Raw genomic sequence first — 22,360 nt, 5'->3', positions numbered from 1 at the left:
AATTTTTAGCTTCTGTAGCTATTTTCTCACTGTTTTCATTACTATTCTTCTTCAATTTCTCATTCTCCTCCTTTACATTTCCTAACTGTCTTTTTAGGTCCTCTACTTCTTCAGTTAAGTTTCTGTTAGCCTTCTCTAGTTGTTCCAATCTTTCAATTCTTTGTAGAATGGAGCCTACATTACCTAACTTACGTTCCAAGTCCTCGATCACCTTATCAACTCTCTCCTCTAGTCTTATCAGTCTGGGGGGGGTTGTGTCCCCCCCACCCTCTTTAAATCCCTGGAACATATTCTCGTCACTTTCTACTGTATTTCTCCTCTCTATACTTCTAATCTTTACATTTTTATTTGCCATTTCGTCATCCGGTGGTCGTTTCATGTTGATCTTCCGCCCGTCTGCCTGGGCCAAGTCCTCCACATCCTCATTATCTTCCATTTCCCCAGTAATCCCTCCCCCTCTCCTCTTTCCTTACTTTCCCACTACCTCACGAGCAATTCCCCCCCCCCTGCAAATACAAAAAGGCACTTCTCTTTGCGTTGGTATCCTCAATCTGCACTTTTCTTCAGAGCGTTCGTCAAGCCGTCCGTTCGTTGAAAGTGTGTGTGTGTGTGTGTGTGCATGTGTATATATATATATATATGACATGGATGATATATATGCAGTTAATGCTACAAAATGGAGCATACCTTAGTTGAGATCCAGCTTGTGTTACATCAAATTCAAAGTCCTTGGTACAACCCTTTTCAAGTAACACTGAAGTAAACTTATCATTGATGCTTGTTTTAGAGCTGCTCTTACATTTTAGATAATATGACTTGGGAACTTCTCCACCTAAACATATCTGTAACACAAGGTAAACTATATATGAATATAGAATATAACACGTATATATAATTTTTATATTTCCTATGGGAAATATCAGCCTGGGGGACTTAGTGTATTATATAAATACTATACATTAACTCAAACCATGATGTTCTAATAATGAGCTTTGTAAAGGGGAAAAAAGCCTTTGGTATATGTATGTGTACGTATGATACAATCCTGGAATAGCCTAGAAGATAACACAGCTCAAGTAAATACAGAGAATAAAAGACTAACAGAAGTTTTGAGGCAGAAAAAAGTGAAAGATGGAGAGAGAAAAAGACTATTAATACAAAAGAAGATTATAAGTAAGCCAGAGGCAAATACATATGAATCACAAAAGAGGAAGAAACTTTGAAAATGAATGATGTATGTAAAGATGAATCAGTACTGTTCAATGGATTTATAAATAGCAAACAGACACAAAGAACAAACCTCTAACATACAGGTAATAGGGTGGTATATGATGAAGAACATACATACATACATATACCAAAGGCTTTTTTCCCCTTACACGGGAGGTAGCCATGATGAAGAAGAGAAAAAAAAAAATATATATATATATATATATATATATATATATATATATAAATAAAATGAATAAATAAATAAATAAGAAATAAAATAAATAAATGAATGAATAAATAAATAAAATAATAACAATAAAGGCTTCTAATTGTTATTTGCTAAGGAAAGAGATTTAAAAAATAAAAGAAATAAAATGAAGTCATATCAAACAAGACAAAACTGTAGGTAAATGAATTACTAGACCTCAAATGTAAGAGGACTCCATGGACAGGTGGGATTTCAAGATGGGTAATTAATTGAAGAATGCAAAAATAATGGGCTTTTGAGTATGGGGTGAATGTGTTTGAGGTAGGATGCTGTTGGGCTGATTTAGTGTGTATGTATGGGCTGTTTAAGGCATCAGATGAGTCTGGTAGAGTTTAAACATATGTAGATTTAAATATGAAGCCTTCCAATAACATCCTTTTTTTTATGCCCACCCATGAGACTTGAACTCCTGTCACTTACAATGAAATGAAAGAACTACCCCCTGAGCTATTCAGGGTTCCTTGGGGAAAGTAAAAGGCACCAGAATCATCTGAGGAGGCATAGGGAATCAATGACAAATTAAGTTAATACTTAATTTGTCTGTATTTGTGAGTGCCGTTAGCAATGTCATTTTCTACATGCCAGAAATTAACAGAATTGTAATATTAGAATAGGTTCTCTTTTTGCAATTTTTTCATTAATTTGCATTTTTCCTTATGGTAGGATGAACATAAGATTATAATGGTTTTTCCATGACAAATACAACCATTGGTATATGGTCATATCTGTCATGGAAAAACCATTATAATCTTGCGTTCATCCTACTTTAAGGAAAACTATATCATAAGATCTATTGTATTATTTTCTTTAATTTCATTGTCTCTATCTTTATTAGTTGCACAAACACATAGCATGTTTTTTCACAAGAAACTATCTGATAAGATGGTAACATAAGACATTAGAAAATTACAAATCATCGATATCACAATGAAAAATAAGGAGACCATGGCCAATGATACTCATTATCTCAATCAGTAGTCACTACCACACTACTACTACTACAAGCAATTACACAGCAAGAGGTACTAATTACACCATTCCTCCCAAGACCTGGTGTTACTCCCATTACCTGAGATGGACATTTGCCATTTCCATCAGGGTCAGTTCGAGAGCCACCCCAGTGCTGTGGAAGCTCTTCTGGGTCAATATCTTTCAAGAGTTCTTGCTTCCAACCATCCTTGCCAAAAATTCTTATTTTCCTGAGTGTTACTTCATGAAGAAATGGTCTAATAATGGCATAAGCAGCTGTGAAAATTTTTGGAGCTGAAGAAGAGGAACCACCAGTCAGTAGGACAGTTTCTAAAGAGGCACATGTAACTCACATAAAACTATATGGTAAGTTTTCTCAAGATGAACAATGAATTACAGTTATATATAAAATGTATATTCTAATGCATATTGTTACACAGTAAATAAACATAACTAACTATTGGAAATTCATAAGAATAAGACACATTGATATCATCCCATCTATTGGAAATTTGTTAAAAATAAGATCTACCTTTGAATTCTAGAATACTTCAGGTATTTCATGTTTGTTGGAGGATAACCTGAGTCACATATGTAAAAGTGTAAGTTTACATGAAGTTGTGAAAGTGTGTGCCTGATACGTATGTGTGCATATATATCACTTATATAGATGTACTCTTCTGTGGGACCAACCCCTATATAAAGGGGAAAGGAACTTTGGTCTTATCATTAAGTAAAATTTTGACTTGAAGAGAATTTAGAGAACTTTTTCAAGGATGGGATGTTTAATTCTTAGTGAGGGAAAGGCTTCCTTTGGCTGAATAACACTGTTAGTTCAGTACTTGATGCTATGAAAGTCTTCATATTCAAAGTGTTAACTGAGATGTGTATAGCCTTCTAGGAGTGGCATGGGATTCCTTCAGTTAAATATAATCATATGGCAGTAGCCAAAACAAATGAATGAATTTATTTCACACACTGAGGGTGAACCTCTTAAGAATTATTGAGTCTTTTGAGGATTTTGTTCTGTATCGATGTAATTTCTGCTTATGCTCTAGTACTCTAGCTCATAAAAGATTATACAATCTACGACTGATGAGTCTCTGAGTCACGAGAATCTGTCACATCCAATCATTCAATTTACTAACTGTTTAACACAGGGATGCCTTACCATTAATGACATAGGCACAATGAAGAAGTTCAGGATAATTGGCTTCATATATCTGCACAAGTTGTAGAATCACATCCATTGCTGAAAAAAATGACAATACTTTAACAATTCTAAAGAAAAGTTATCATAAGTAAAATATAAAACAGTATGTACAAATATTTTGTACTAATAATGCAGTGGGCAGGAGACTGGGATGAACCTTCATCCATGAGGATCTAAGATACACTTAGAATATTTATAATGATTCATTTAAACTGAAAACAAGAAATATAAATTCTCTAAAGCCTAGGTCACCACCTGCACAGTCTTTCAGAAGAGTTGTGAGGCAATGAATTTTATTTCTTATATTTACTATCAGCTTTCAAATGATATTTCTTTGCTTCATAAGTAGTGAATGGGAGTGGAGTATGTGGGGATGAAATGGGTGAGAGTGGATTTTTGTCTTTGACTTTGGCTCCTTGTATAGGGGGAAAAGCCCTTGGTATATGTATGTACTGTTTGTATAAGTAGCACATTACAAACACTTATTTTGTCTATCTATCTATATGTTAAGAGCTTTCCCCCCTTATATGGAAGGTAGCTAAGTCAGAGGCACGTACCTATGTCACTCCCCTCCACCACCCTTTGCACTCCTCCCATCTCAGCTCCTCATGGATGACTGGTCATCCCTGCATCCGCCAACTGCCCTGGGACAAATGCAATGCAGCAAGACAGTGCATCCAAAGCAAAAGAGAGAGTGAGAGAGTGAGAGGGGAAGAATGAATGAGAGTAAGAGTGAGAATGAGAGAAAAAGAATGAGAAAGAGTAAGAATGAGAAAGAGTGAGAGTGAGAAAGGGAGTGAGAGTGAGTGAGTGAGAGAGTGAGAGAGGGAGTGAGAGTGAGTGAGAAAGGGAGTGAGAGTGAGTGAGAAAGGGAGTGAGAGTGAGTGAGAGGGAGGGTGAGAGAGAGAGAGAGAATTTACCGGGTTTCCACGTGACATGTTTGACGGAGAAGTTGTGAAGGTCGAAGACGCAGGACTGCTGGAGTACCGGCCTGCCCAGGCGGCGCGACTGCTCTCTCATGTCCGCACGGGAGCGCTCCAAAACGCGCACGGTGTAGCGCACGTATTCAGCGCGCCGAACGCTCTGCAGCAAACCTCGCATGTCGCACCCGCCATACGGAATTATCCAAACTGAAATCAATAAGCGGTTGATTATTTTTCCTATTTTTCAAATACGTTAATTAAATTTATAAATTAAATTGATAGATTAAAATAACGAATAAATAATAATACATAAAAAATGAACAAATAAACAAACAAATAAATATCACACACAGGGGCCACCCTACCTGGCCTGCCCTCCTTGTCGTGTCCGGCCATGCCCACCGGGTAGTACTTGAGCAGGACCTCGGGAGGATTCCACGAAAGGACGTTGTCGACATCCCATTCGCGACGCCAATCCAGGCTCTAAAGGAAGGGAGAGTACAGTTGTATTCCAAAATGTGTCACAATAATAAATACATAAATAAACAAATTAATAAATTAATTGTATATTTATTTGATTAATCAATTTGAATTCTGATCACTGAATGGGCGGTCGAGAACGGTACCATGGCACCGTCGAGCTGTGAGTGTGTGTGTGTGCGGTGTGTATTTACCTAGCTGTATTTCACGGGAAGGGGAGCTATGCTCGTGAGGTCCCGTCTTCATATCTCATTTTATCTAAACTATTTTCAAATTCATGTATTGTTTTTGCACACACCACTTTCTCATCTAACTTGTTCCAACTGTCTATTACTCTGTGAGGAAAGCTGTTCTTTTTCAGATCTCTTCTATAACTGTCTTTTTTATTTTCTTTCCGTGTCCTCTTGTATTTCTATCATCACATTTTATCAGATTCTCTCTATCAGTAATTTCTATGCCTTTCATGATTCTGTAAATAACTATCAAATCTCCTCTCTCTCTTCTTTGCTCTAGTGTCTGTAGTTCAAGTTTTGTGTGTGTGTATTCACTTGGTCTTTGGATCACGTGTTGGACTCGTGATCGACAGCTATTTCCCTCCTGGAAGAGAGCTCAGAGCTCGTAGGTCCGATCTATGGGTAATGCTATGACCTTGCACACACACACACCCCCAACTCCCCGCCCACGAGAGTTGGAGTAACACCCCTCAGCGCTGCGATACTGATATTATTTCAGCCCCGGGCGAGAGTCGAACCCGGACCTCCGTAGTGGCAGGCCAGAGCTCTAACCACAGCGCCATGAGAGGTGTGTGTGTATTTACCTAGTTGTATTTACCTAGTTGTATTTTACGGGAAGGGGAGCTATGCTCGTGAGGTCCCGTCTTCATATCTCATTTTATCTAAACTATTTTTAAATTCATGTATTGTTTTTGCACACACCACTTTCTCATCTAACTTGTTCCAACTGTCTATTGCTCTGTGAGGAAAGCTGTTCTTTTTCAAATCTCTTCTATAGTTGTCTTTTTTTATTTTCTTTCCGTGTCCTCTTGTATTTCTGTCATCCCATTTTATCAGATTCTCTCTATCAGTAATTTCTATGCCTTTCATGATTCTGTAAATAGCTATCAAATCTCCTCTCTCTCTTCTTTGCTCTAGTGTCTGTAGTTTAAGTTTTTGTAGTCTCTCTTCATATGATAGTTTTGAGAGTGTTGGTGCCAGTTTAGTAATTGCTCTTTGTATTCTTTCAAGTTTTTTTATACATTTTTTTGTACTTGGTGACCATATCGTTGCTGCATATTCCAATCTTGGTCTTATCAGGGTGATTAGGATTTTCCTCACCATTTCTTCATCCAGGTATGTAAATGCCACTTTGATTGTTCTTATTAAATTATAAGTTTCTCCAAAAATCTTATTTATATGTTTCTCAGGTGACATATTATTCATAACAATGACTCCCAGGTCCCTCTCATTTTCTACTCTTTTTATTCCTTCTTCTCCCAAATTATATGATCCTGTTATTCTGTTTTTGCTTTTTCCAAATTCCATTATACTACACTTTTTTGTATTGAACTCCATCTCCCACTTCCTACTCCATTCTTGTACTTTATTTAGATCTCTCTGTAGTGATTCACAATCCTCTTCAGTTTTCACTCTTTTCAGTAATTTTGCATCATCTGCAAAGAAGCTCATATAGCTTTCAATTCCTTCATCCATATCATTAATATATATAGCAAACATTATTGGGGCCAGAACTGTTCCCTGCGGGACACCGCTTATTACTTCATTCCATTTTGAGTGCTGATCTCTTATCACTACTCGCATTTTTCTTTCTTGCAAAAAGTCTTCCATCCAATTTAGCAATTTACCTTGTATTCCTCCTTCATATTCTAATTTCTTAAGCAACTTCTTATGTGGTACTTTGTCAAAAGCTTTTTTTAGGTCTAGAAATGCACAATCAGCCCATCCATCTCTTTCTTGTATTATATCTATTAGTCTTGAATAGAAACATATTAAATTGGTGACGCATGATCGTCCTTGTCTGAATCCAAATTGCCTTGGATTTAGTACGTTGTTTTTTTCCAAGTATTTTACCCATCTACTTTTGATAATTCTTTCACATATTTTTGCTATTGTACTTGTTAGAGAGACTGGTCTATAGTTGGTAGGTTCTTCTTTATTTCCTCCTTTATATATAGGTACTATATTTGCTTTTTTCCAATCTTCTGGAACTTTTCCTTCTTTTAAGGAACTGCTTATTATGCTATGTATTTTGTCTGCCAGTTCATTCCTACATTCTTTCAGAATCCAGTTTGCTATTTCATCTGGCCCATGCGATTTTCTGACATCAAAATTACCCAAGTGTGTCAATATTTCATTCTTCGTTACTTCTATTTCTTCCATAGGGGGGACTTTTTCCTTCCACTCAATCTCTTCAGGTTATATATTTTCCCTTGTAAACACTGATTTAAAATGTTTGTTCATAATTTCTGCCATTTCCATTTCCTCAGTGTATTCAACTCCTCCTTGTCTTAATTTCTCCAAGTCTTGTTTGTTTTTCAGTTTATTGTTTACAAATCTGTAGAATAGTTTTGGTTGATCTTTACACTTTTCTATAACATCTTTTTCATATTTTCTTTTTTCCTCTCTGCACTTTTGTACATATTCATTTCTATAACCAGTATATATTTTCCATTTTTCAGGTCTTCTGTCTTTTTTCCATCCGGTCCAGGCTTTGTCTCTTTTGTCTTTTAACTCCCTACAACTTTTGTTGTACCAGCATTTTACATATTCTTTTTCTTGTTTTTGTCTTGGGACATACTTTTCCACTCCTTCTTTGTAAATTTTTGTCAAAATATTCCATTTCTCTTCCACTGATGTTTCTTCTTTGTATATTTCTTCCCAGTTTTCTTGTTGGAAGAATTCTCTTATTTTATCAAAGTTTGTTTTTTCATACATCATTCTTCCTTTTCTATATTGTTCATTTCTTTTCATATATTTTTCTTCATTAAGTTCCAGTTCAATCAATATGTGGTCACTTTTACCTATTGGTGTTTTATATTCAATCTTGTCCACTATTCTAGGTTCAGATGTAATTATTAAGTCTAGCCTCGATGGTTCTTCTTCATTTCTATACCTAGTGTTCTCTTGTATCCATTGTGTCATTGAATGGTCAGTAATCATCTCAAGTAGAGCATTTCCCCATGAGTCATCACCACTCTTTACTGTCATTTCTTCCCAGCAGATTTCTTTGCAATTAAAGTCGCCCATCATAACTATTCTTCCTCCGTCTTCCATTATTTTAGTTAATGCTATCTTTGTGTCCTCTAACATACTTTTATGTTCACTCTCCTCCCATGAGGCTGTTTTCGGAGGCACATAATTGATCACAAATTTTCTGCTCTTCTTATCTCGGTCTTCCACTTCTATCATAATCATCTCTACTGTATTCTTTCCATATATGACACCTTTCACGTTTATATCCTTCTTTGTCAGGAACATAACTCCACCCCCTTGTTTTTTCTCTCTGTTTCTAATCCAATAATTGTATGTATCATGTCCTACACTGTTGGGTGGTAGTGGGCCTTTTAATTTTGTTTCTACAATTCCCATTATGTCCGGTTCTTTTTCTTTCAAATAATCATTCAGTTCATTCAATCCTGTTATCAATCCATCTATATTTGTGTAAGACACTCTTAGTTTTCTGCCACTTCCATTGTGTTCTCTGTTTCCCTTATGTTTTTCTTTAGTATGTCGAACTGCTTTATTTTCATGTTCACTACTCTCCAATAGAATCTCTCTTTCTCTGACTCCGTTCTTTCCTCGTTTTTTGCCTTAGCTTCAATTCTTTTCTGCTTTTCTGCCTCTCTTTCCTCCTTATTCATTTCTCTTTTTATCCATACCTTTTTTATATTGATCATTTGTTGCTAGTTTCCCTGTCTTGGATAGAATTTTCTCTGCCGTTGTTTGTGACCTGAATTTAATCTTAATTGGTCTGGTCTTATCTGTACTATATTTTCCGAGTCTGAATTTTTCCTCAATTTCCTTTATAATTTCTGGTTCATCTTCCTGGACTAATTTTAATAAACTGCTTACCCTTTCATTTTCCTCCTTGATTCTTGCGGTTCTATCTGGGTTATGTTTCTCTTCCATTCCTAATATAATTATACATTTCTTTTTGTCAGCTAATTCTCTTACTATATTCTCCTTCTGTCTCATCACTTTAATAACTGAGTCTTCATTATGTTCTTTCAATTGCTGTTTGACTATGTCAGTGAATGAAACCTTATTCCCTTCTTGAGTTATTCTCCAATTTTTAGCTTCTGTAGCTATTTTCTCACTGTTTTCATTACTATTCTTCTTCAATTTCTCATTCTCCTCCTTTACATTTCCTAACTGTCTTTTTAGGTCCTCTACTTCTTCAGTTAAGTTTCTGTTAGCCTTCTCTAGTTGTTCCAATCTTTCAATTCTCTGGAAGATGGAGTCTACCTTACCTAACTTACGTTCCAAGTCCTCGATCACCTTATCAACTCTCTCCTCTAGTCTTATCAGTCGGGGGGGGGTTGTGTCCCCCCCACCCTCTTTAAATCCCTGGAACATATTCTCGTCACTTTCTACTGTATTTCTCCTCTCTATACTTCTAATCTTTACATTTTTATTTGCCATTTCGTCATCCGGTGGTCGTTTCATGTTGACCTTACGCCCGTCTGCCTGGGCCAAGTCCTCCACATCCTCATTTCCTTCCATTTCCCCAGCAATCCCTCCCCTTCTCCTCTTTTCCTACTTACCTACTGCCTCACGAGCAATTTCCCCCCCCCCTGCAAATACAAAAAGGCACTTCTCTTTGCGTTGGTATCCACAATCTGCACTTTTCTTCAGAGCGTTCGTCAAGCCGTCCGTTCGTTGAAAGTGTGTGTGTGTGTGTGTGTGTGTGTGTGTATGTGTGTGTATGTGTATGTGTGTGTGTGTATTGTACATATCACCCGCCCCGGAATACAACAAAGACAAGGCCGATTGCCTCTTTTGCTTTCACCCCTTCGGCACTGTGGCACGCTCTCCTGATTCTCTTTCTCGAGTGACGCCAGAAGCTTCTCTTCAGTTAAGGGCCGAGAGGTCTTCAATCTGTCTCCTCGGCTGAATAAAATCGCCTGATGCATTGTCGGAATCAGGCTTAAGATGCAGCTTGGGGCCTTTATTTTACTTTATTCTATTTCATTTCTTTTTGTGGGTGGGTTGGTGGGCGAGGACGTTTTTTCTTTTATAAATTTTGTGTGGCTTTTGTGTGTACTGTACATTTTAAAATGAGTTATATAACAAAGTCTTTATGTGAAGTTTTAAAATAGCCTCAAATGTAATCAATCGAAGTGATATATTAGACTTAAATTTTCTGTGATACTTTTTTTGGATTATTTTTCAACAAGAGACCTCGTTTGGTCCCGCCGGCTGGCATTAACCAGCTAAAGCGCGTCACGGCATTGAAGAGGAAAAGGAAGAACTGGAGGAAAAGGAAGAACAGGAGGAAGAGGGGGAGGAGGACGAGGAGGAGGACGAGGAGGAAGAAGAGGAGGAGGAAGAGGAGGAAGGAGGAAGAGGAGGAAGGAGGAAGAGGAGGAAGGAGGAAGGAGGAAGAGGAGGAAGAGGAGGAAGGAGGAAGAGGAGGAAGAGGAGGAAGGAGGAAGGAGGAAGAGGAGAAGGAAGAGGAGAAAGAAGAGGAGGAGGAAGGAGGAGGAGGAGGAAGAGGAGGAGGAAGAGGAAGAGGATAAGGAGGAGGAAGAGGAGGAGGAAGAGGAGGAGGAAGAGGAGGAGGAAGAGGAGGAGGAAAAGGAGGAAGAAGAGGAGGAAAGGTTCCGGGCGACTCAAACCAGTGTCAAATGATCCACAACCGGAATGGAGGACGTAGAAGGAATTCTAAAGGACTTGACACGCATTTCAAGGTCTCCTTGCGAGCCTAAGGTTCGTTTCACACGTAACGACTTTTTCGCCGAGCGCCGTCCGCGACACGACGTCACGCTCTCAAGTAACCTTGGGTGTGTTTGGGCGCTTTCACACGTCACGACCACGTGTGAAAGTGTCGTACTGTAGTCTGTAGACACCCATGGTTATATGAGAGGACGGCGAAAAGTCGACACGTGTGAAACAAGCCTGACGAGGAAACTTGGATAAAAATAAAATTTAAGTTGTACTATACCTTCTTTGATACTACCATCCTCAATATTATCCTTTACTATTTCCATGACTTCATCTCTCCGTTGCGATATTATCACTAAGGACATATGCGCTGGTTATTGCTAGACGGTTATTTACAGATGTATTGTACCCTCCCCAGCCCCTTCGGCGGCAAATACTTGGGAAAAATGAAAAATAAAATAAAATGAGAAATACATGTAAAAATCAATTATTTAAAAACATTACGGTATTTTTTTTTTCAAGATTGAACTGAATTCAGTTTATTCATTTGAAAATTGAAGAGACTGGAATTGTACTGGTAAGAAACAGGAAATGTATTATCATTTAATAACAGACGTCATATGAACGCTTCCTGTCGTCTATTTCTGTGTGACAAATGACATCAGACAAAGTTGCCAACGATATTCAGCAGTAATGTTTAGCAGTTGTTCATTATCAAAATTCAAATAAACAAAAAACTAAGCCTTTATAGGAATTCTTTTGAAACTTTTAATTGGTAGATTTTGGTAAACGCTGAAGAGTTAATGTCTCAAATTGATAAGATATTTGGATACGTTTTTATTTGATAATTATAATCTATGATGACTGAATGCAAACACAGCCACGTACTTGGTCATCGTGTGACATTTACAGAAACAGGGTGGAAAATTACATTCTCATAGCTCCAGTACTCGTACTTGTATAGCTGACACCGTGGTTTAATTTATTATAATAGTATGTGATATGGGAGGGAAGTGCTTTTGACATGGCCACCCCTCCTTTAGGGTGGAAAAGGTCTTAATACTCTCGTGCTGGAGTACCGACTGTAGGACTTGTGGCACCACTGCTGATGAGGGTCACGCAGGATTTTCTATTTTTCTATTTTTATCTATCTATTCAACCCTTTATTTATCTATTTACTTATTTATTAATATATTATTTTCGGAAACAAGTATTCATCCACACAGGAATGCCAAGCCACTATATTTCTCTGTGTCTCTCCATTCTGTTCTTCTCCTTAAATCCTTCACCTTTACTGGAGCACTCCTCTTCCTATTATCTTGTGGCGAAGGATAAGAACACCGCCAAGTCCTTATACACGTCTTAAAAGGCGACTCTATGAGGGCGGAGTGTGGGGACAGGGGAATTTCCTTACCGCAGTCTAGTTGTCTCCCACAAAGTTATATACACGGATACATACAAGCATACGTACATTATTGTTACTGCCCATATATACATACATTACCGTAACTGTTACATTATTGTTACTGCCCCTATTCATACATACATACATCATCGTAACTTATTTCTATATTATTGTTACTGCCCCTATACACACATAGATACATATACAATTACATACATACATACTAGAAATGTAACAGATGTCTGATAATGCTAATGTGCGGATGCGGATATCTGATGACCATATTCTTGCGGATACGGATGCAGATTATTTTTCGATGTTTGAATGTCTATCTATATTAAATTGTGAAAGACTACTTTCAGCCGTACAAGTACAACTTGTGTTACCAGGGTCCAGGAACGGTCTCAAGTCATCATGCATTGTACCTACCACATTCCTCAACCTCAAGTTTTCGGAGATTGGCAAAATTACATGAAATGTTAACAAGTGTAATATTCAACCAATACTGGCGTAGGCTCACATGCTCATACTACATAATACACGTCTGTTTTCATTTTCATCTCCCATCCAGGAAATGACACATAATGCATACATAATAGTAGTACATTACCTTGGTGAGCATGTTCTCTGCCTTGTCCACATTGAAGTTCCGAGCTGAAGGGGGTAAAAGAAAGGAGATATTAGTATCTATATATTATCTTATCTCATCTAGGTCAGTATCATGTTTGGTTTATGGAACATGCGTGTGCACACGCGCGCATGCATGTTTTTTAGATTAGATAAGTATATGGATAAGACGGACAGAAAGGAGTTGTTGATAAGGGATGAAAGATCAAGAAGAGGTCATGGTAAAAATAAAATAAACAAATAAATAAATATTACATATATATATATATATATATATATATAAATGCAGTAATGTGCACAGACATTGCAAGGGGTAGATACTTTGGGCTGGAAATTGGGCACTTCACTCTTTTATATTACTCGTATTTGGCAACTATCCGGTAGGGTGCAACACCATTTTCCACATTATAATTTCTGAATGGTAAGAAAATTGAAAACACCCGTGAGAAATAATTTTTCATTCATTTTTATATATTTTTGTGAAGGGCACTTTTGGAGTACAGCGCAAAGGGGCAGGTGCTCGGGCACCCCCAGCAACCCCCCCCCCCCTCTGCACGGGCCTGTATAAATGGCATTGAAAGAAGTTAGCGATTATAGTTTTCCGTGCTCACAGCAAGAAAAGATTCTACTAATACTGCAAGCCGCTATTGCCCCTTCTGAACAGAAGGAAAGGGTGTGGGGTATGTGTAAAATCACGACCCCAACACTTGATACAAGACCATGGAGAATCACATCACACACGCATTCTTTACATCCGTGGGATAACATTGAGGAAAAAAAAAAAAAAAACAGAAAACTAACACTTCTAGTTGAATTGGAATATGATTACATTTTTTCTGAAAAAAAAAAAATCCATGAAGTTTGACCGACGAGAGAGAGAGAGAGAGAGAGAGAGAGAGAGAGAGAGAGAGAGAGAGAGAGAGAGAGAGAGAGAGAGAGAGAGAGAGAGAGAGGAGAGAAGAGGAGAGAGAGAAGAGGAGAGGAGAGAGAAAAGAGAAGAGAGAAAAGAGGAGAGAGAGGAGAGAGGGAAAAGAGGAAAGAGAGAGAAAAGAGGAAGAGAAGGAAAAGAGGAAAGAGGAGAGAGAAAAGGAAGAGAGAGAGAGAGAGAGGAGAGAGAAAAGAGGAGAGAAAGGAGAGAGGGAAAAGAGGAAAGAGAGAGAAGGAAAAGAGGAAAGAGGAGAGAGAAGAGAGAGAGAGACAGGAGGGAGACAAAGAGAGTAGAGAGAGATAGAGAGACAAGAGAAGAGAGAAAAGAAGAGTAGATAGAAATAAAGAGAGAAGAGTAGATAGAGATAAAGAGAGAAGAGAAGAGAGGAGAGAGATGAGAGAAGAGGAGAGAGAGGAGAGGAGAGGAGAGGAGAGGAGAGGAGAGGAAGAGAGAAGGAAGAGAGAAGAGAGAGAGAAGAGGAGAGAGAGAGAGAGAGAGAGAGAGAGAGAGAGAGAGAGAGAGAGAAGAGAGAGAAGTGAGAGAGGAGAGAGAGGAGAGAAAATAGAAAAGAGAAGAGAAAAAAGAGATAGAGAGAAGATAAAAAAGAGATAGAGAGAAGATAAAAAAGAGATAGAAGAGAAAAAAGAGACACAGAGGAGAGAGAAAAAGAGATACAGAAGAGAGAGAAAAAGAGAAAAGAGAACATGAGAGAGAGAAAAGAGGATAGAGGAGAGAAGCAAATAACTGTGCAACTGTTTACAGAGTTGCTCCTGCATTTTTTACGAGACCGACCAGAAGGACTCCATGATCTCAAACGTTTGAAAAAAAAAAAAGACAAGGTCACTTGGAGTATTTACAGTCCGACCAGAAGAATGCAACACAAACAAAGGAACAAACGAACAAACAAGCCAACAAGTCCCTGTGCATCATCCGAGAATAGTAGTATTGTTTCCTCTGCAGTAATTAGCACTTCCATTCTTGGAGACAAAATCACACCGAAGTGTTGGAACCGAGCTATAGAGGTGACGAGGGGCTATTCAGAGAACCTGGTTGGATAACATAAGTAAAAAGTGATCAGTATTTTTTGAGTGTAGATTTGCTTCCAATCATAAAAGAATATGTAACTCTGGTCCAAAAGGATGTCATTAAGTCCTTAGAATATTGACTACGTAAAACTTATGCGGTCAATAATGAATATAAGGTTGGAGGAAAATGGAAGGGTTTGAGAAGAGTTGAAAAGAGAAAGGTAGATTAAGAAGAAAGAGGGAAGGAGAGGTGAAGCGTTGGTAAGATCAACTATATGGTGGTTATGATGTGAAAATAAATAAATAAATAAATAAATAAATAAACACATCAATTAATATTAATTTAATTCTTAAACAATAAATAAAATAATAATAATAATAATAATAATACAAGGTGACCCCCCACAGGGTACTTCGGGTCATCGTCCACGAGAGCAAATGTATACACGTACGACGCGACGTCTCGATTGAGCCACTTTTCCTTCCTTCACCTTCAAAGGTTAACTCCCTTTTTCCTCATCTTCTAGTCACCTGCACTTCATTCAGTCGTTCAACACCCCTCCCCCTCCTCCACCTATACCTCCGCCTCGCCTCTGAGCACATCTACAAGGTCACTGAAACACAAGTCATCTTGACATGGATGGCGGTCGCTCTGAACCCATCTTGACGTCAGAACACCTGTTCAACAATGGTCAAGCTCTCCATTGTGTGTTTCTCAAAGATGGTAGAGACGTAAGGAGACACAGAGAGAGAGAGAGAAATCCATCCTTATTAACAATATTATCTTAGGACCTTATCTCTATCAGCATGGAGACCCTGTCTAGACCAATTAATCTCCGCAAATAGTGTGGGATAATCTTATGGGATACGTGAGAAACTACATCGTTATCAGTATATACTTGCCGTTATCATTGTTTTCCAATACAAGGGCTCTGGATGCGTTACACATGTACTGTTTTGGTTATTTTTCAATGAATATCGTTCACACAGTTGAGCAAAAACTGACCAAAAAACAAAACGAGGCAATTCTTTTAGGCAGATGGAAACGATTTTTTCTTCATTTGTTCCATAATCAATAAATCAGTGAAAATAAATGAAAAATCCTATACTGTATACGCTAATAACGATGACTGCTAAACAAAAATTTAATTAATCTATTTTAATTTGTGCGTCTGTGTGAAAGAAAATGAAAGGATTCAAATAAAGTCGGCCATCTTTTGTGACGTCATATACTATGCCACGTTCAAATGATCACATTTAGTCTACACCCGTAAGAACGTGGCTATTGAATATACTGTATATAATAAATATAATATATAATGAATATAAACCATAAAATGAATATAATTTATAACCGAAGAATATGATGTCTAATGAATAATATGAATTAATACATTGCTTAACCGAAGACTTGCGTTACTTGAGCTATTTCTAGTGCATTCTGGCATTATATAATTCCAAAAACGCAGAAAATTGCCGTAGGCATTCGTTAGGTATTAACAAACGCAGTCTCTGGTGTATTTTTGTAAAATAATAATAGTAAAATAAATAAATAAAAATAATAATATCAAAACACAACAAAATGCACGCAGTAAATATCACAATCAAGGGAACTGCCAATGTTCATGGGTGCGCGTGGGCTTGATCTTCGTTTGGACGAGGATGCGCAGATTGCAAAATTTGGAAATCATGAAATTTGTTGTGTATTACCGTTTTAAAATTTCCCCTCCTCTCCTCCATCTCTTTTATTCTTCCTCGTTTCTCCTACTCCTCCCCTTTCTTCTCCAACTTACCCACGAGCCACTGGAGTAGGCGCTCATCAGTGTTGTCCTCCTCTTGCACGAGTCCAGCGACGCGGTTCCGGAACTGTCGATGGAATGTCAAATGTTAGTAGAGAATAACGTACGTAATTAAGAAGTCCTAACGGCCTACTACTGCTACTAGTTTACTATTGGTGAAAAATAAGAAAAGGCCAAAGATTTTTAGAAGGATGACGAAAGAACGAAGAACAGACGAGAGGAAAAAAAAAAGACAGGAGGAATTCGAATTTGGGTGATAATGTGTGATGTGGGTTAAAAGTAGCATGAGATTAGATAGTTAAGATTGAAATAAATAATCTCTTACGTTCTTTCATGAATGGCAAATGGTTTTGCGGTTAAGACGATCCCTAGTTCCCTTTCGTTGTAATTTCCCTCTGTATATATTTTCTTGTCTCCTACTCTATGTATCTGCTGAAGAGGACTACAGTAAGTGATCGAAATATATTGTTTACTCTGTATCTGCGTTAGTGGGTTTAAGCTTTACACACACACACACACACACATATATATATATATATTATATACATATATATATATATATATGCACACATACATATACATATATATATACACACATATATACATACGTATACATATATATACACATATACACACACACACATATATTACATATATATATACATATACATATATATATATATACATACACACACACACACACACACGATATACCCTCGTGCCGCAGTGGTTAGAGTTCCCGCCTGCCACTACGGCGGTCCGGATTCGAATCCCGTCCAGGGCTGAAGTAATTTCAGTATCACTGTGCTGCGGATTGTTACTCCAACTCTCGTGGGCGGGGAGTTGGGTGTGTGTGTGTGTGCGTGTAAGGTCACAGCATTACCCACAGATCGGTCATATATGAACTCTGAGCTCTCTTCCGGGAGGGAAATGGCTGTCGATCACGAGTCAAACACGTGATCCAAGACCAAGGTGAAACACACACATACACAATTATATATATATATGCACGTGCACACGCACGCATGCACGAATGTACACATATACCCGGAAAATACTGCAGTCTCGTATAACATTCGCCCTTGAAGCAAGTCCTATCGCATTCGATCGCAAGCGTGGACTTCTTCCTACCTGCCAGACTGCTTGTCACCCACACCTGCAAACGTTTCAACATATCTTGCAAATAGGAGTTGGGGGGTGGGTTTTGGAAGAAAATAAGTATCATTACGTGGGGTCGATGTCTGCTGAAAAGCACTATATGATACTTGTTGACGCGTATGAATCCTGGAAACTTTCATAACATATTTTTTGGAATTTCGTTGTTGATATACTCTCTAAAACTATCTCTGATATCATACATACACTTTTACACACAAAATCATATCAACATTTCTACAATTCAGGTGTAGAAATCGTTGTGCCGAAGGTTGGTGGGAGAAAGAATCCTAAATGGATTTTTACGTAACAATTTTTTCTAATACCAAACCGAGACACGGTAAAGGTATCAAGCTAAAAGTAGGAGAGATTTATGAAAACAGCAACGCTAGGTAAAATATGATCTTTCCTCTCAGCTTTCAACGAAAACTAACTTGTGGATGAAATGGGAGAGGACAAGAAAGCTGGTTTAAGATATAGACGTGGAAGTGAAAGAAGCATACACACTATCAGACACTTGATACAAGGAAACTTCTTGTGAATGGAGAAAACTGACGGACAAGATCACAGCTTAAATGTGCGTTCATAAGATATCATAATGCCTCAAGATTGAAAAAGGGCCAATGTAGTACCAGTCTATAAAAGAGGTAGATAAAGAGTACCCCCTGAATTACAGACCAGTCTCTCTGACCATAACGATAGCTCCGTTGTACAAGACTTGTGAAAGATCGATGGATAAAATATGTAGTAGTCGAAGATTTTGTCAGATGACATGGGTGAGAGAACTGTATGCACCTTGGTCTAGATCAGGGGTGGGGAACCTGCGGCCTTTCGGGCCATCAAGTGCGGCCTTTTGCGGCCTTTGATATACATTTTTTTTAAGTCCTTAAATATTTTCAAGTCTGAAGTCATTATACACCAGAAACTTATAATATACACCACACACATAGACGAAAGCAAAGTTAACCGTGTTCAGTGATGTCACTCCCTAAAAAGGGATATAATAATTGAAAAAAATATTATAATTTGTTCAGTGCGGCCTCTATGTGGGATGATGAATTCTAAGGTGGCCTTCATGCACAAAAAGGTTCCCCACCCCTGTTCTAGATCAATCTTTTGGCAAAGTACCACCCAAACGACTTTTGTGGAAATTGGAATATGTTTTAAGGCTTAAGGGAAACATCCTTAAGTAGACGAATGACTCCCTGAAAGATCGATATATAAAGACAATACCACAGATTAGGATGTTAAGATAGAGGAAAGTAACTAGCGAGTCGCACAAAGATCTGACACACGTAATAATTCTTATTTAATGTATACATGATGAAGTATCGTTAATGTACATTTATACATTTGCAAACTATGGAGCTAAGAGGGAAACAATTGGTGGTGGATGGGAGTGGAGTGGATGGGAGTGGAGTGGATGGGAGTGGAATGGGTGGGAATGGAATGGGTGGGAGTGGGTGCATATCTTGGCTGCCTCCTCCCTTGTGTAGGGGAAGAGGCCCTTGGTATGTCTAAAGCCAAATGCGACAGATGGCGATAGAGATGGAACCTACTATTAGGTGAATTGGTCAAATTCACACACGCACATATACACACACTGCGTGTGCACATACACACATATACACAACGAGTAGACACAGAGAAGATAGATATGTAAATAACAGGGGAGAAAGGCAGGGAGAGCGAGGTAAAAAAACACGGACAATGAATCACATATTTATACAAGTCCCCCATCAATTTGATGCTCTCCACGACTTGACAAACGACCTGACGCTAATCACCAGAATCCTAAACTGCGCAATCACACCCGACGCGTGCGGCAAACATTTCCATATAGCCTAGAAATGAACGAGTGAGAGTGAAAAAGAGAATTTCTATGGCCTCTTACTGTAGACCTTGTACAGTTGACCTTGCCGGGTGGCCTTCGTAATGACGGTGGGCCTGCTGACTTGCGTTCCCATCACCCCATACTTGCACTCCACCGGCTGGTACGCAGCTTAATGGCCGTCTCAACAACACCCGTAAGATTCACGAAGCTCTCCCTGCCCCCCCCCATACTAACGCAATTGCGTATTACTTGTACGAGTATATATAAAAATATGAAGAGACTAGTATCACAGGGATGAAATAATATTAGTACTAATTTTCCGACCGACAGTGGGTTTTAATATCATATATAAAAATATTCACAACTTGATTTTTTCTTCATCGAGGGTAATCTCGACCATTCCCACGACTTTGTGAATATATTAGTTAAGAATATCATGGGAAAAGGGAGGCCGGAACTAATTTTCTCTCTACACCTGGTATAATGATACCTCCAGTCTCACATAGTGTGTCTGGCGTGACGAGGAATTGTCCATGGAAGCAAAGGACTTGAGTCTTGTGCAAGTTTCCGTTCCAAAAAACAACAAGGTGTGAAGTGAAGGGGAGAAGTGGTGAATTGAAGATTTGTACACACTCGTTCGTCCAAGGCAAGTTAATGTAAGTATAAACTTATTTGTCCGCGTCACAGGCCTCGTTTCAATTCCTGCCACGTTCTCTCCCTCATGGTGCGTGTTATACGGTGGTGGCCACTGCGAGAGAACGAAATAGGAAAAAAAAGAAGACAAAAGAAAAAGGAAAAAAAAAAAAATAATAATAATGATAAAATAAAATATCACGTGACCCCGAATACTGACCCTGAAGAATTTCACGAGTGGAAAGGCTCGAATGATTATTTTACATTTCCCGGAAAAAAAAAAATCATGTTTCATTTTGGACCTTGTCATTATTTGAATAAAGCTCAATCATATTTGCCTATTAATGAGAGCATGTGTGAGAATATTAGTGTCCTTATCTTTTTCCTTTTCTCTAATTAATCAATTTACGTCATTCTATTGTTTTATTTTCTCTCCTAATTAATAATGCGTTGTTATTTTGTTTGTTTGTCGTTTTTCTCTTCTAATTAGCTTGAAGATTTTTTTTCTTGCGGTGACCAAAGCTATAAAACGGGTGAGAGTTCGAGTTTTGCCCAAAACAGGGCCCGAAGTCTACCTTGATTTTTTTCTCCTTTGCTCACATTGCAATGTAAGCAATTGAGAGGAAAAGGAAGAAGAGGAAGAGGAGGAAGACGAGGAAGAAGAAAAAGAGGAAGACGAGGAGGAAGAAAAAGAGAAAGACGAGGAAGAAAAAGAGGAGGAATACGAGGAAGAAGAAAAAGAGGAAGAGGAAGTAGAAAAAGAGGAAGAGGAAGTAGAAAAAGAGGAAGAAGAGGAAGAAGAAAAAGAGGAAGAAGAGGAAGAAGAAAAAGAGGAAGAAGAGGAAGAAGAAAAAGAGGAAGAAGAGGAAGAAGAAAAAGAGGAAGAAGAGGAAGAAGAAAAAGAGGAAGAAGAGGAAGAAGAAAAGAGGAAGAAGAGGAAGAAGAGGAACAGGAAGAAAAAGAAGCAGGAAAAGAGAAAGAAGAAAAAGAGGAAGAAGAGGAAGAAGAGGAAGAAGAGGAAGAAGAAAAAGAGGAAGAAGAGGAAGAAGAAAAAGAGGAAGAAGAGGAAGAAGAAAAAGAGGAAGAAGAGGAAGAAGAAAAAGAGGAAGAAGAGGAAGAAGAAAAAGAGGAAGAAGAGGAAGAAGAAAAAGAGGAAGAAGAGGAAGAAGAAAAAGAGGAAGAAGAGGAAGAAGAAAAAGAGGAAGAAGAGGAAGAAGAAAAAGAGGAAGAAGAGGAAGAAGAAAAAGAGGAAGAGGAAGAAAAAGAAGAAGAAAAAGAGGAAGAAAAAAAGAAGAAGAAAAAGAGGAAGACGAGGAAGAAGAATTCTTTGTTTTCAATATGTTACCTCCTACCTTAACGTAAGGCATAGTGGCCTTAATCGTTTTTTTATGGCTACTGTTACACTATTTTATTAAGTTGAAGAAAAGGCACACACCTTAAATGATCTAAAACTCTCGCAATCTTTCCAGAGGTAGTCCCCCAATTTATCTACTTTAGGTTGACCCCAGATGATTTCATTCAGCTAAAAGAACCTTATCCTTTCCCGGAGTTTCAAAGTTAAACATTTATCCTTCTTGGATTTTAAAACTAAACTCTTTTGGGGTGTAAAATCTATATCGTTTGGTATTGCAAGATACAGGGTTCTAAGTCACCCATTCTTGTTCCGACAACCACCACACGAAAGTTGTTGACCATCATGCGTTTAAAAGATGCAACTTCCGAGCGAAATCTTATATCATCAATAAAGGCGTCGTCCTCCTATAAACATAAGAATGGGGGATACTGCAAGAGACCATAAGGCCTACACTGGACAGTTCCATGGTCATTACCACCTGTCATCCCTATCCATTAAACTTACCTTCTCTTAAAACAACCAACTGTTTATTCTGCCATTATGAATATTTACGATTCCGTAGAACTGAGGTCTAAATGTGCGTTCTGGCAGACGAAATTTCGCCTTTACCCCGGTTGATAACAAGAAGAGACAGC

General features: G+C 38.2%; 1 protein-coding gene across 1 annotated transcript in view; it reads right to left on the bottom strand.

Moving 5' to 3' along the window:
- Positions 1 to 22,360, bottom strand: part of LOC143037533 (SEC14-like protein 2) — a 95,559-nt gene that overhangs the window by 21,308 nt on the left and 51,891 nt on the right. Inside the window, exons 2-8 of the mRNA XM_076205913.1 lie at positions 16,744 to 16,816; positions 12,981 to 13,024; positions 4,951 to 5,068; positions 4,583 to 4,792; positions 3,621 to 3,701; positions 2,550 to 2,743; positions 688 to 842 (exon numbers count right to left, since the gene is read on the bottom strand). Coding sequence (XP_076062028.1) covers positions 688 to 842; positions 2,550 to 2,743; positions 3,621 to 3,701; positions 4,583 to 4,792; positions 4,951 to 5,068; positions 12,981 to 13,024; positions 16,744 to 16,816 — 875 coding nt within the window. The remainder of the gene's footprint in view (positions 1 to 687; positions 843 to 2,549; positions 2,744 to 3,620; positions 3,702 to 4,582; positions 4,793 to 4,950; positions 5,069 to 12,980; positions 13,025 to 16,743; positions 16,817 to 22,360) is intronic.

This window comes from Oratosquilla oratoria, chromosome 22 (genome assembly GCF_046742065.1).
Source record: "Oratosquilla oratoria isolate Oo_2021 chromosome 22, ASM4674206v1, whole genome shotgun sequence".
Taxonomy (NCBI): domain Eukaryota; kingdom Metazoa; phylum Arthropoda; class Malacostraca; order Stomatopoda; family Squillidae; genus Oratosquilla; species Oratosquilla oratoria.
Note: the sequence above shows the minus strand (reverse complement) of the source record. Positions and strands in the feature narration are given on the sequence as shown.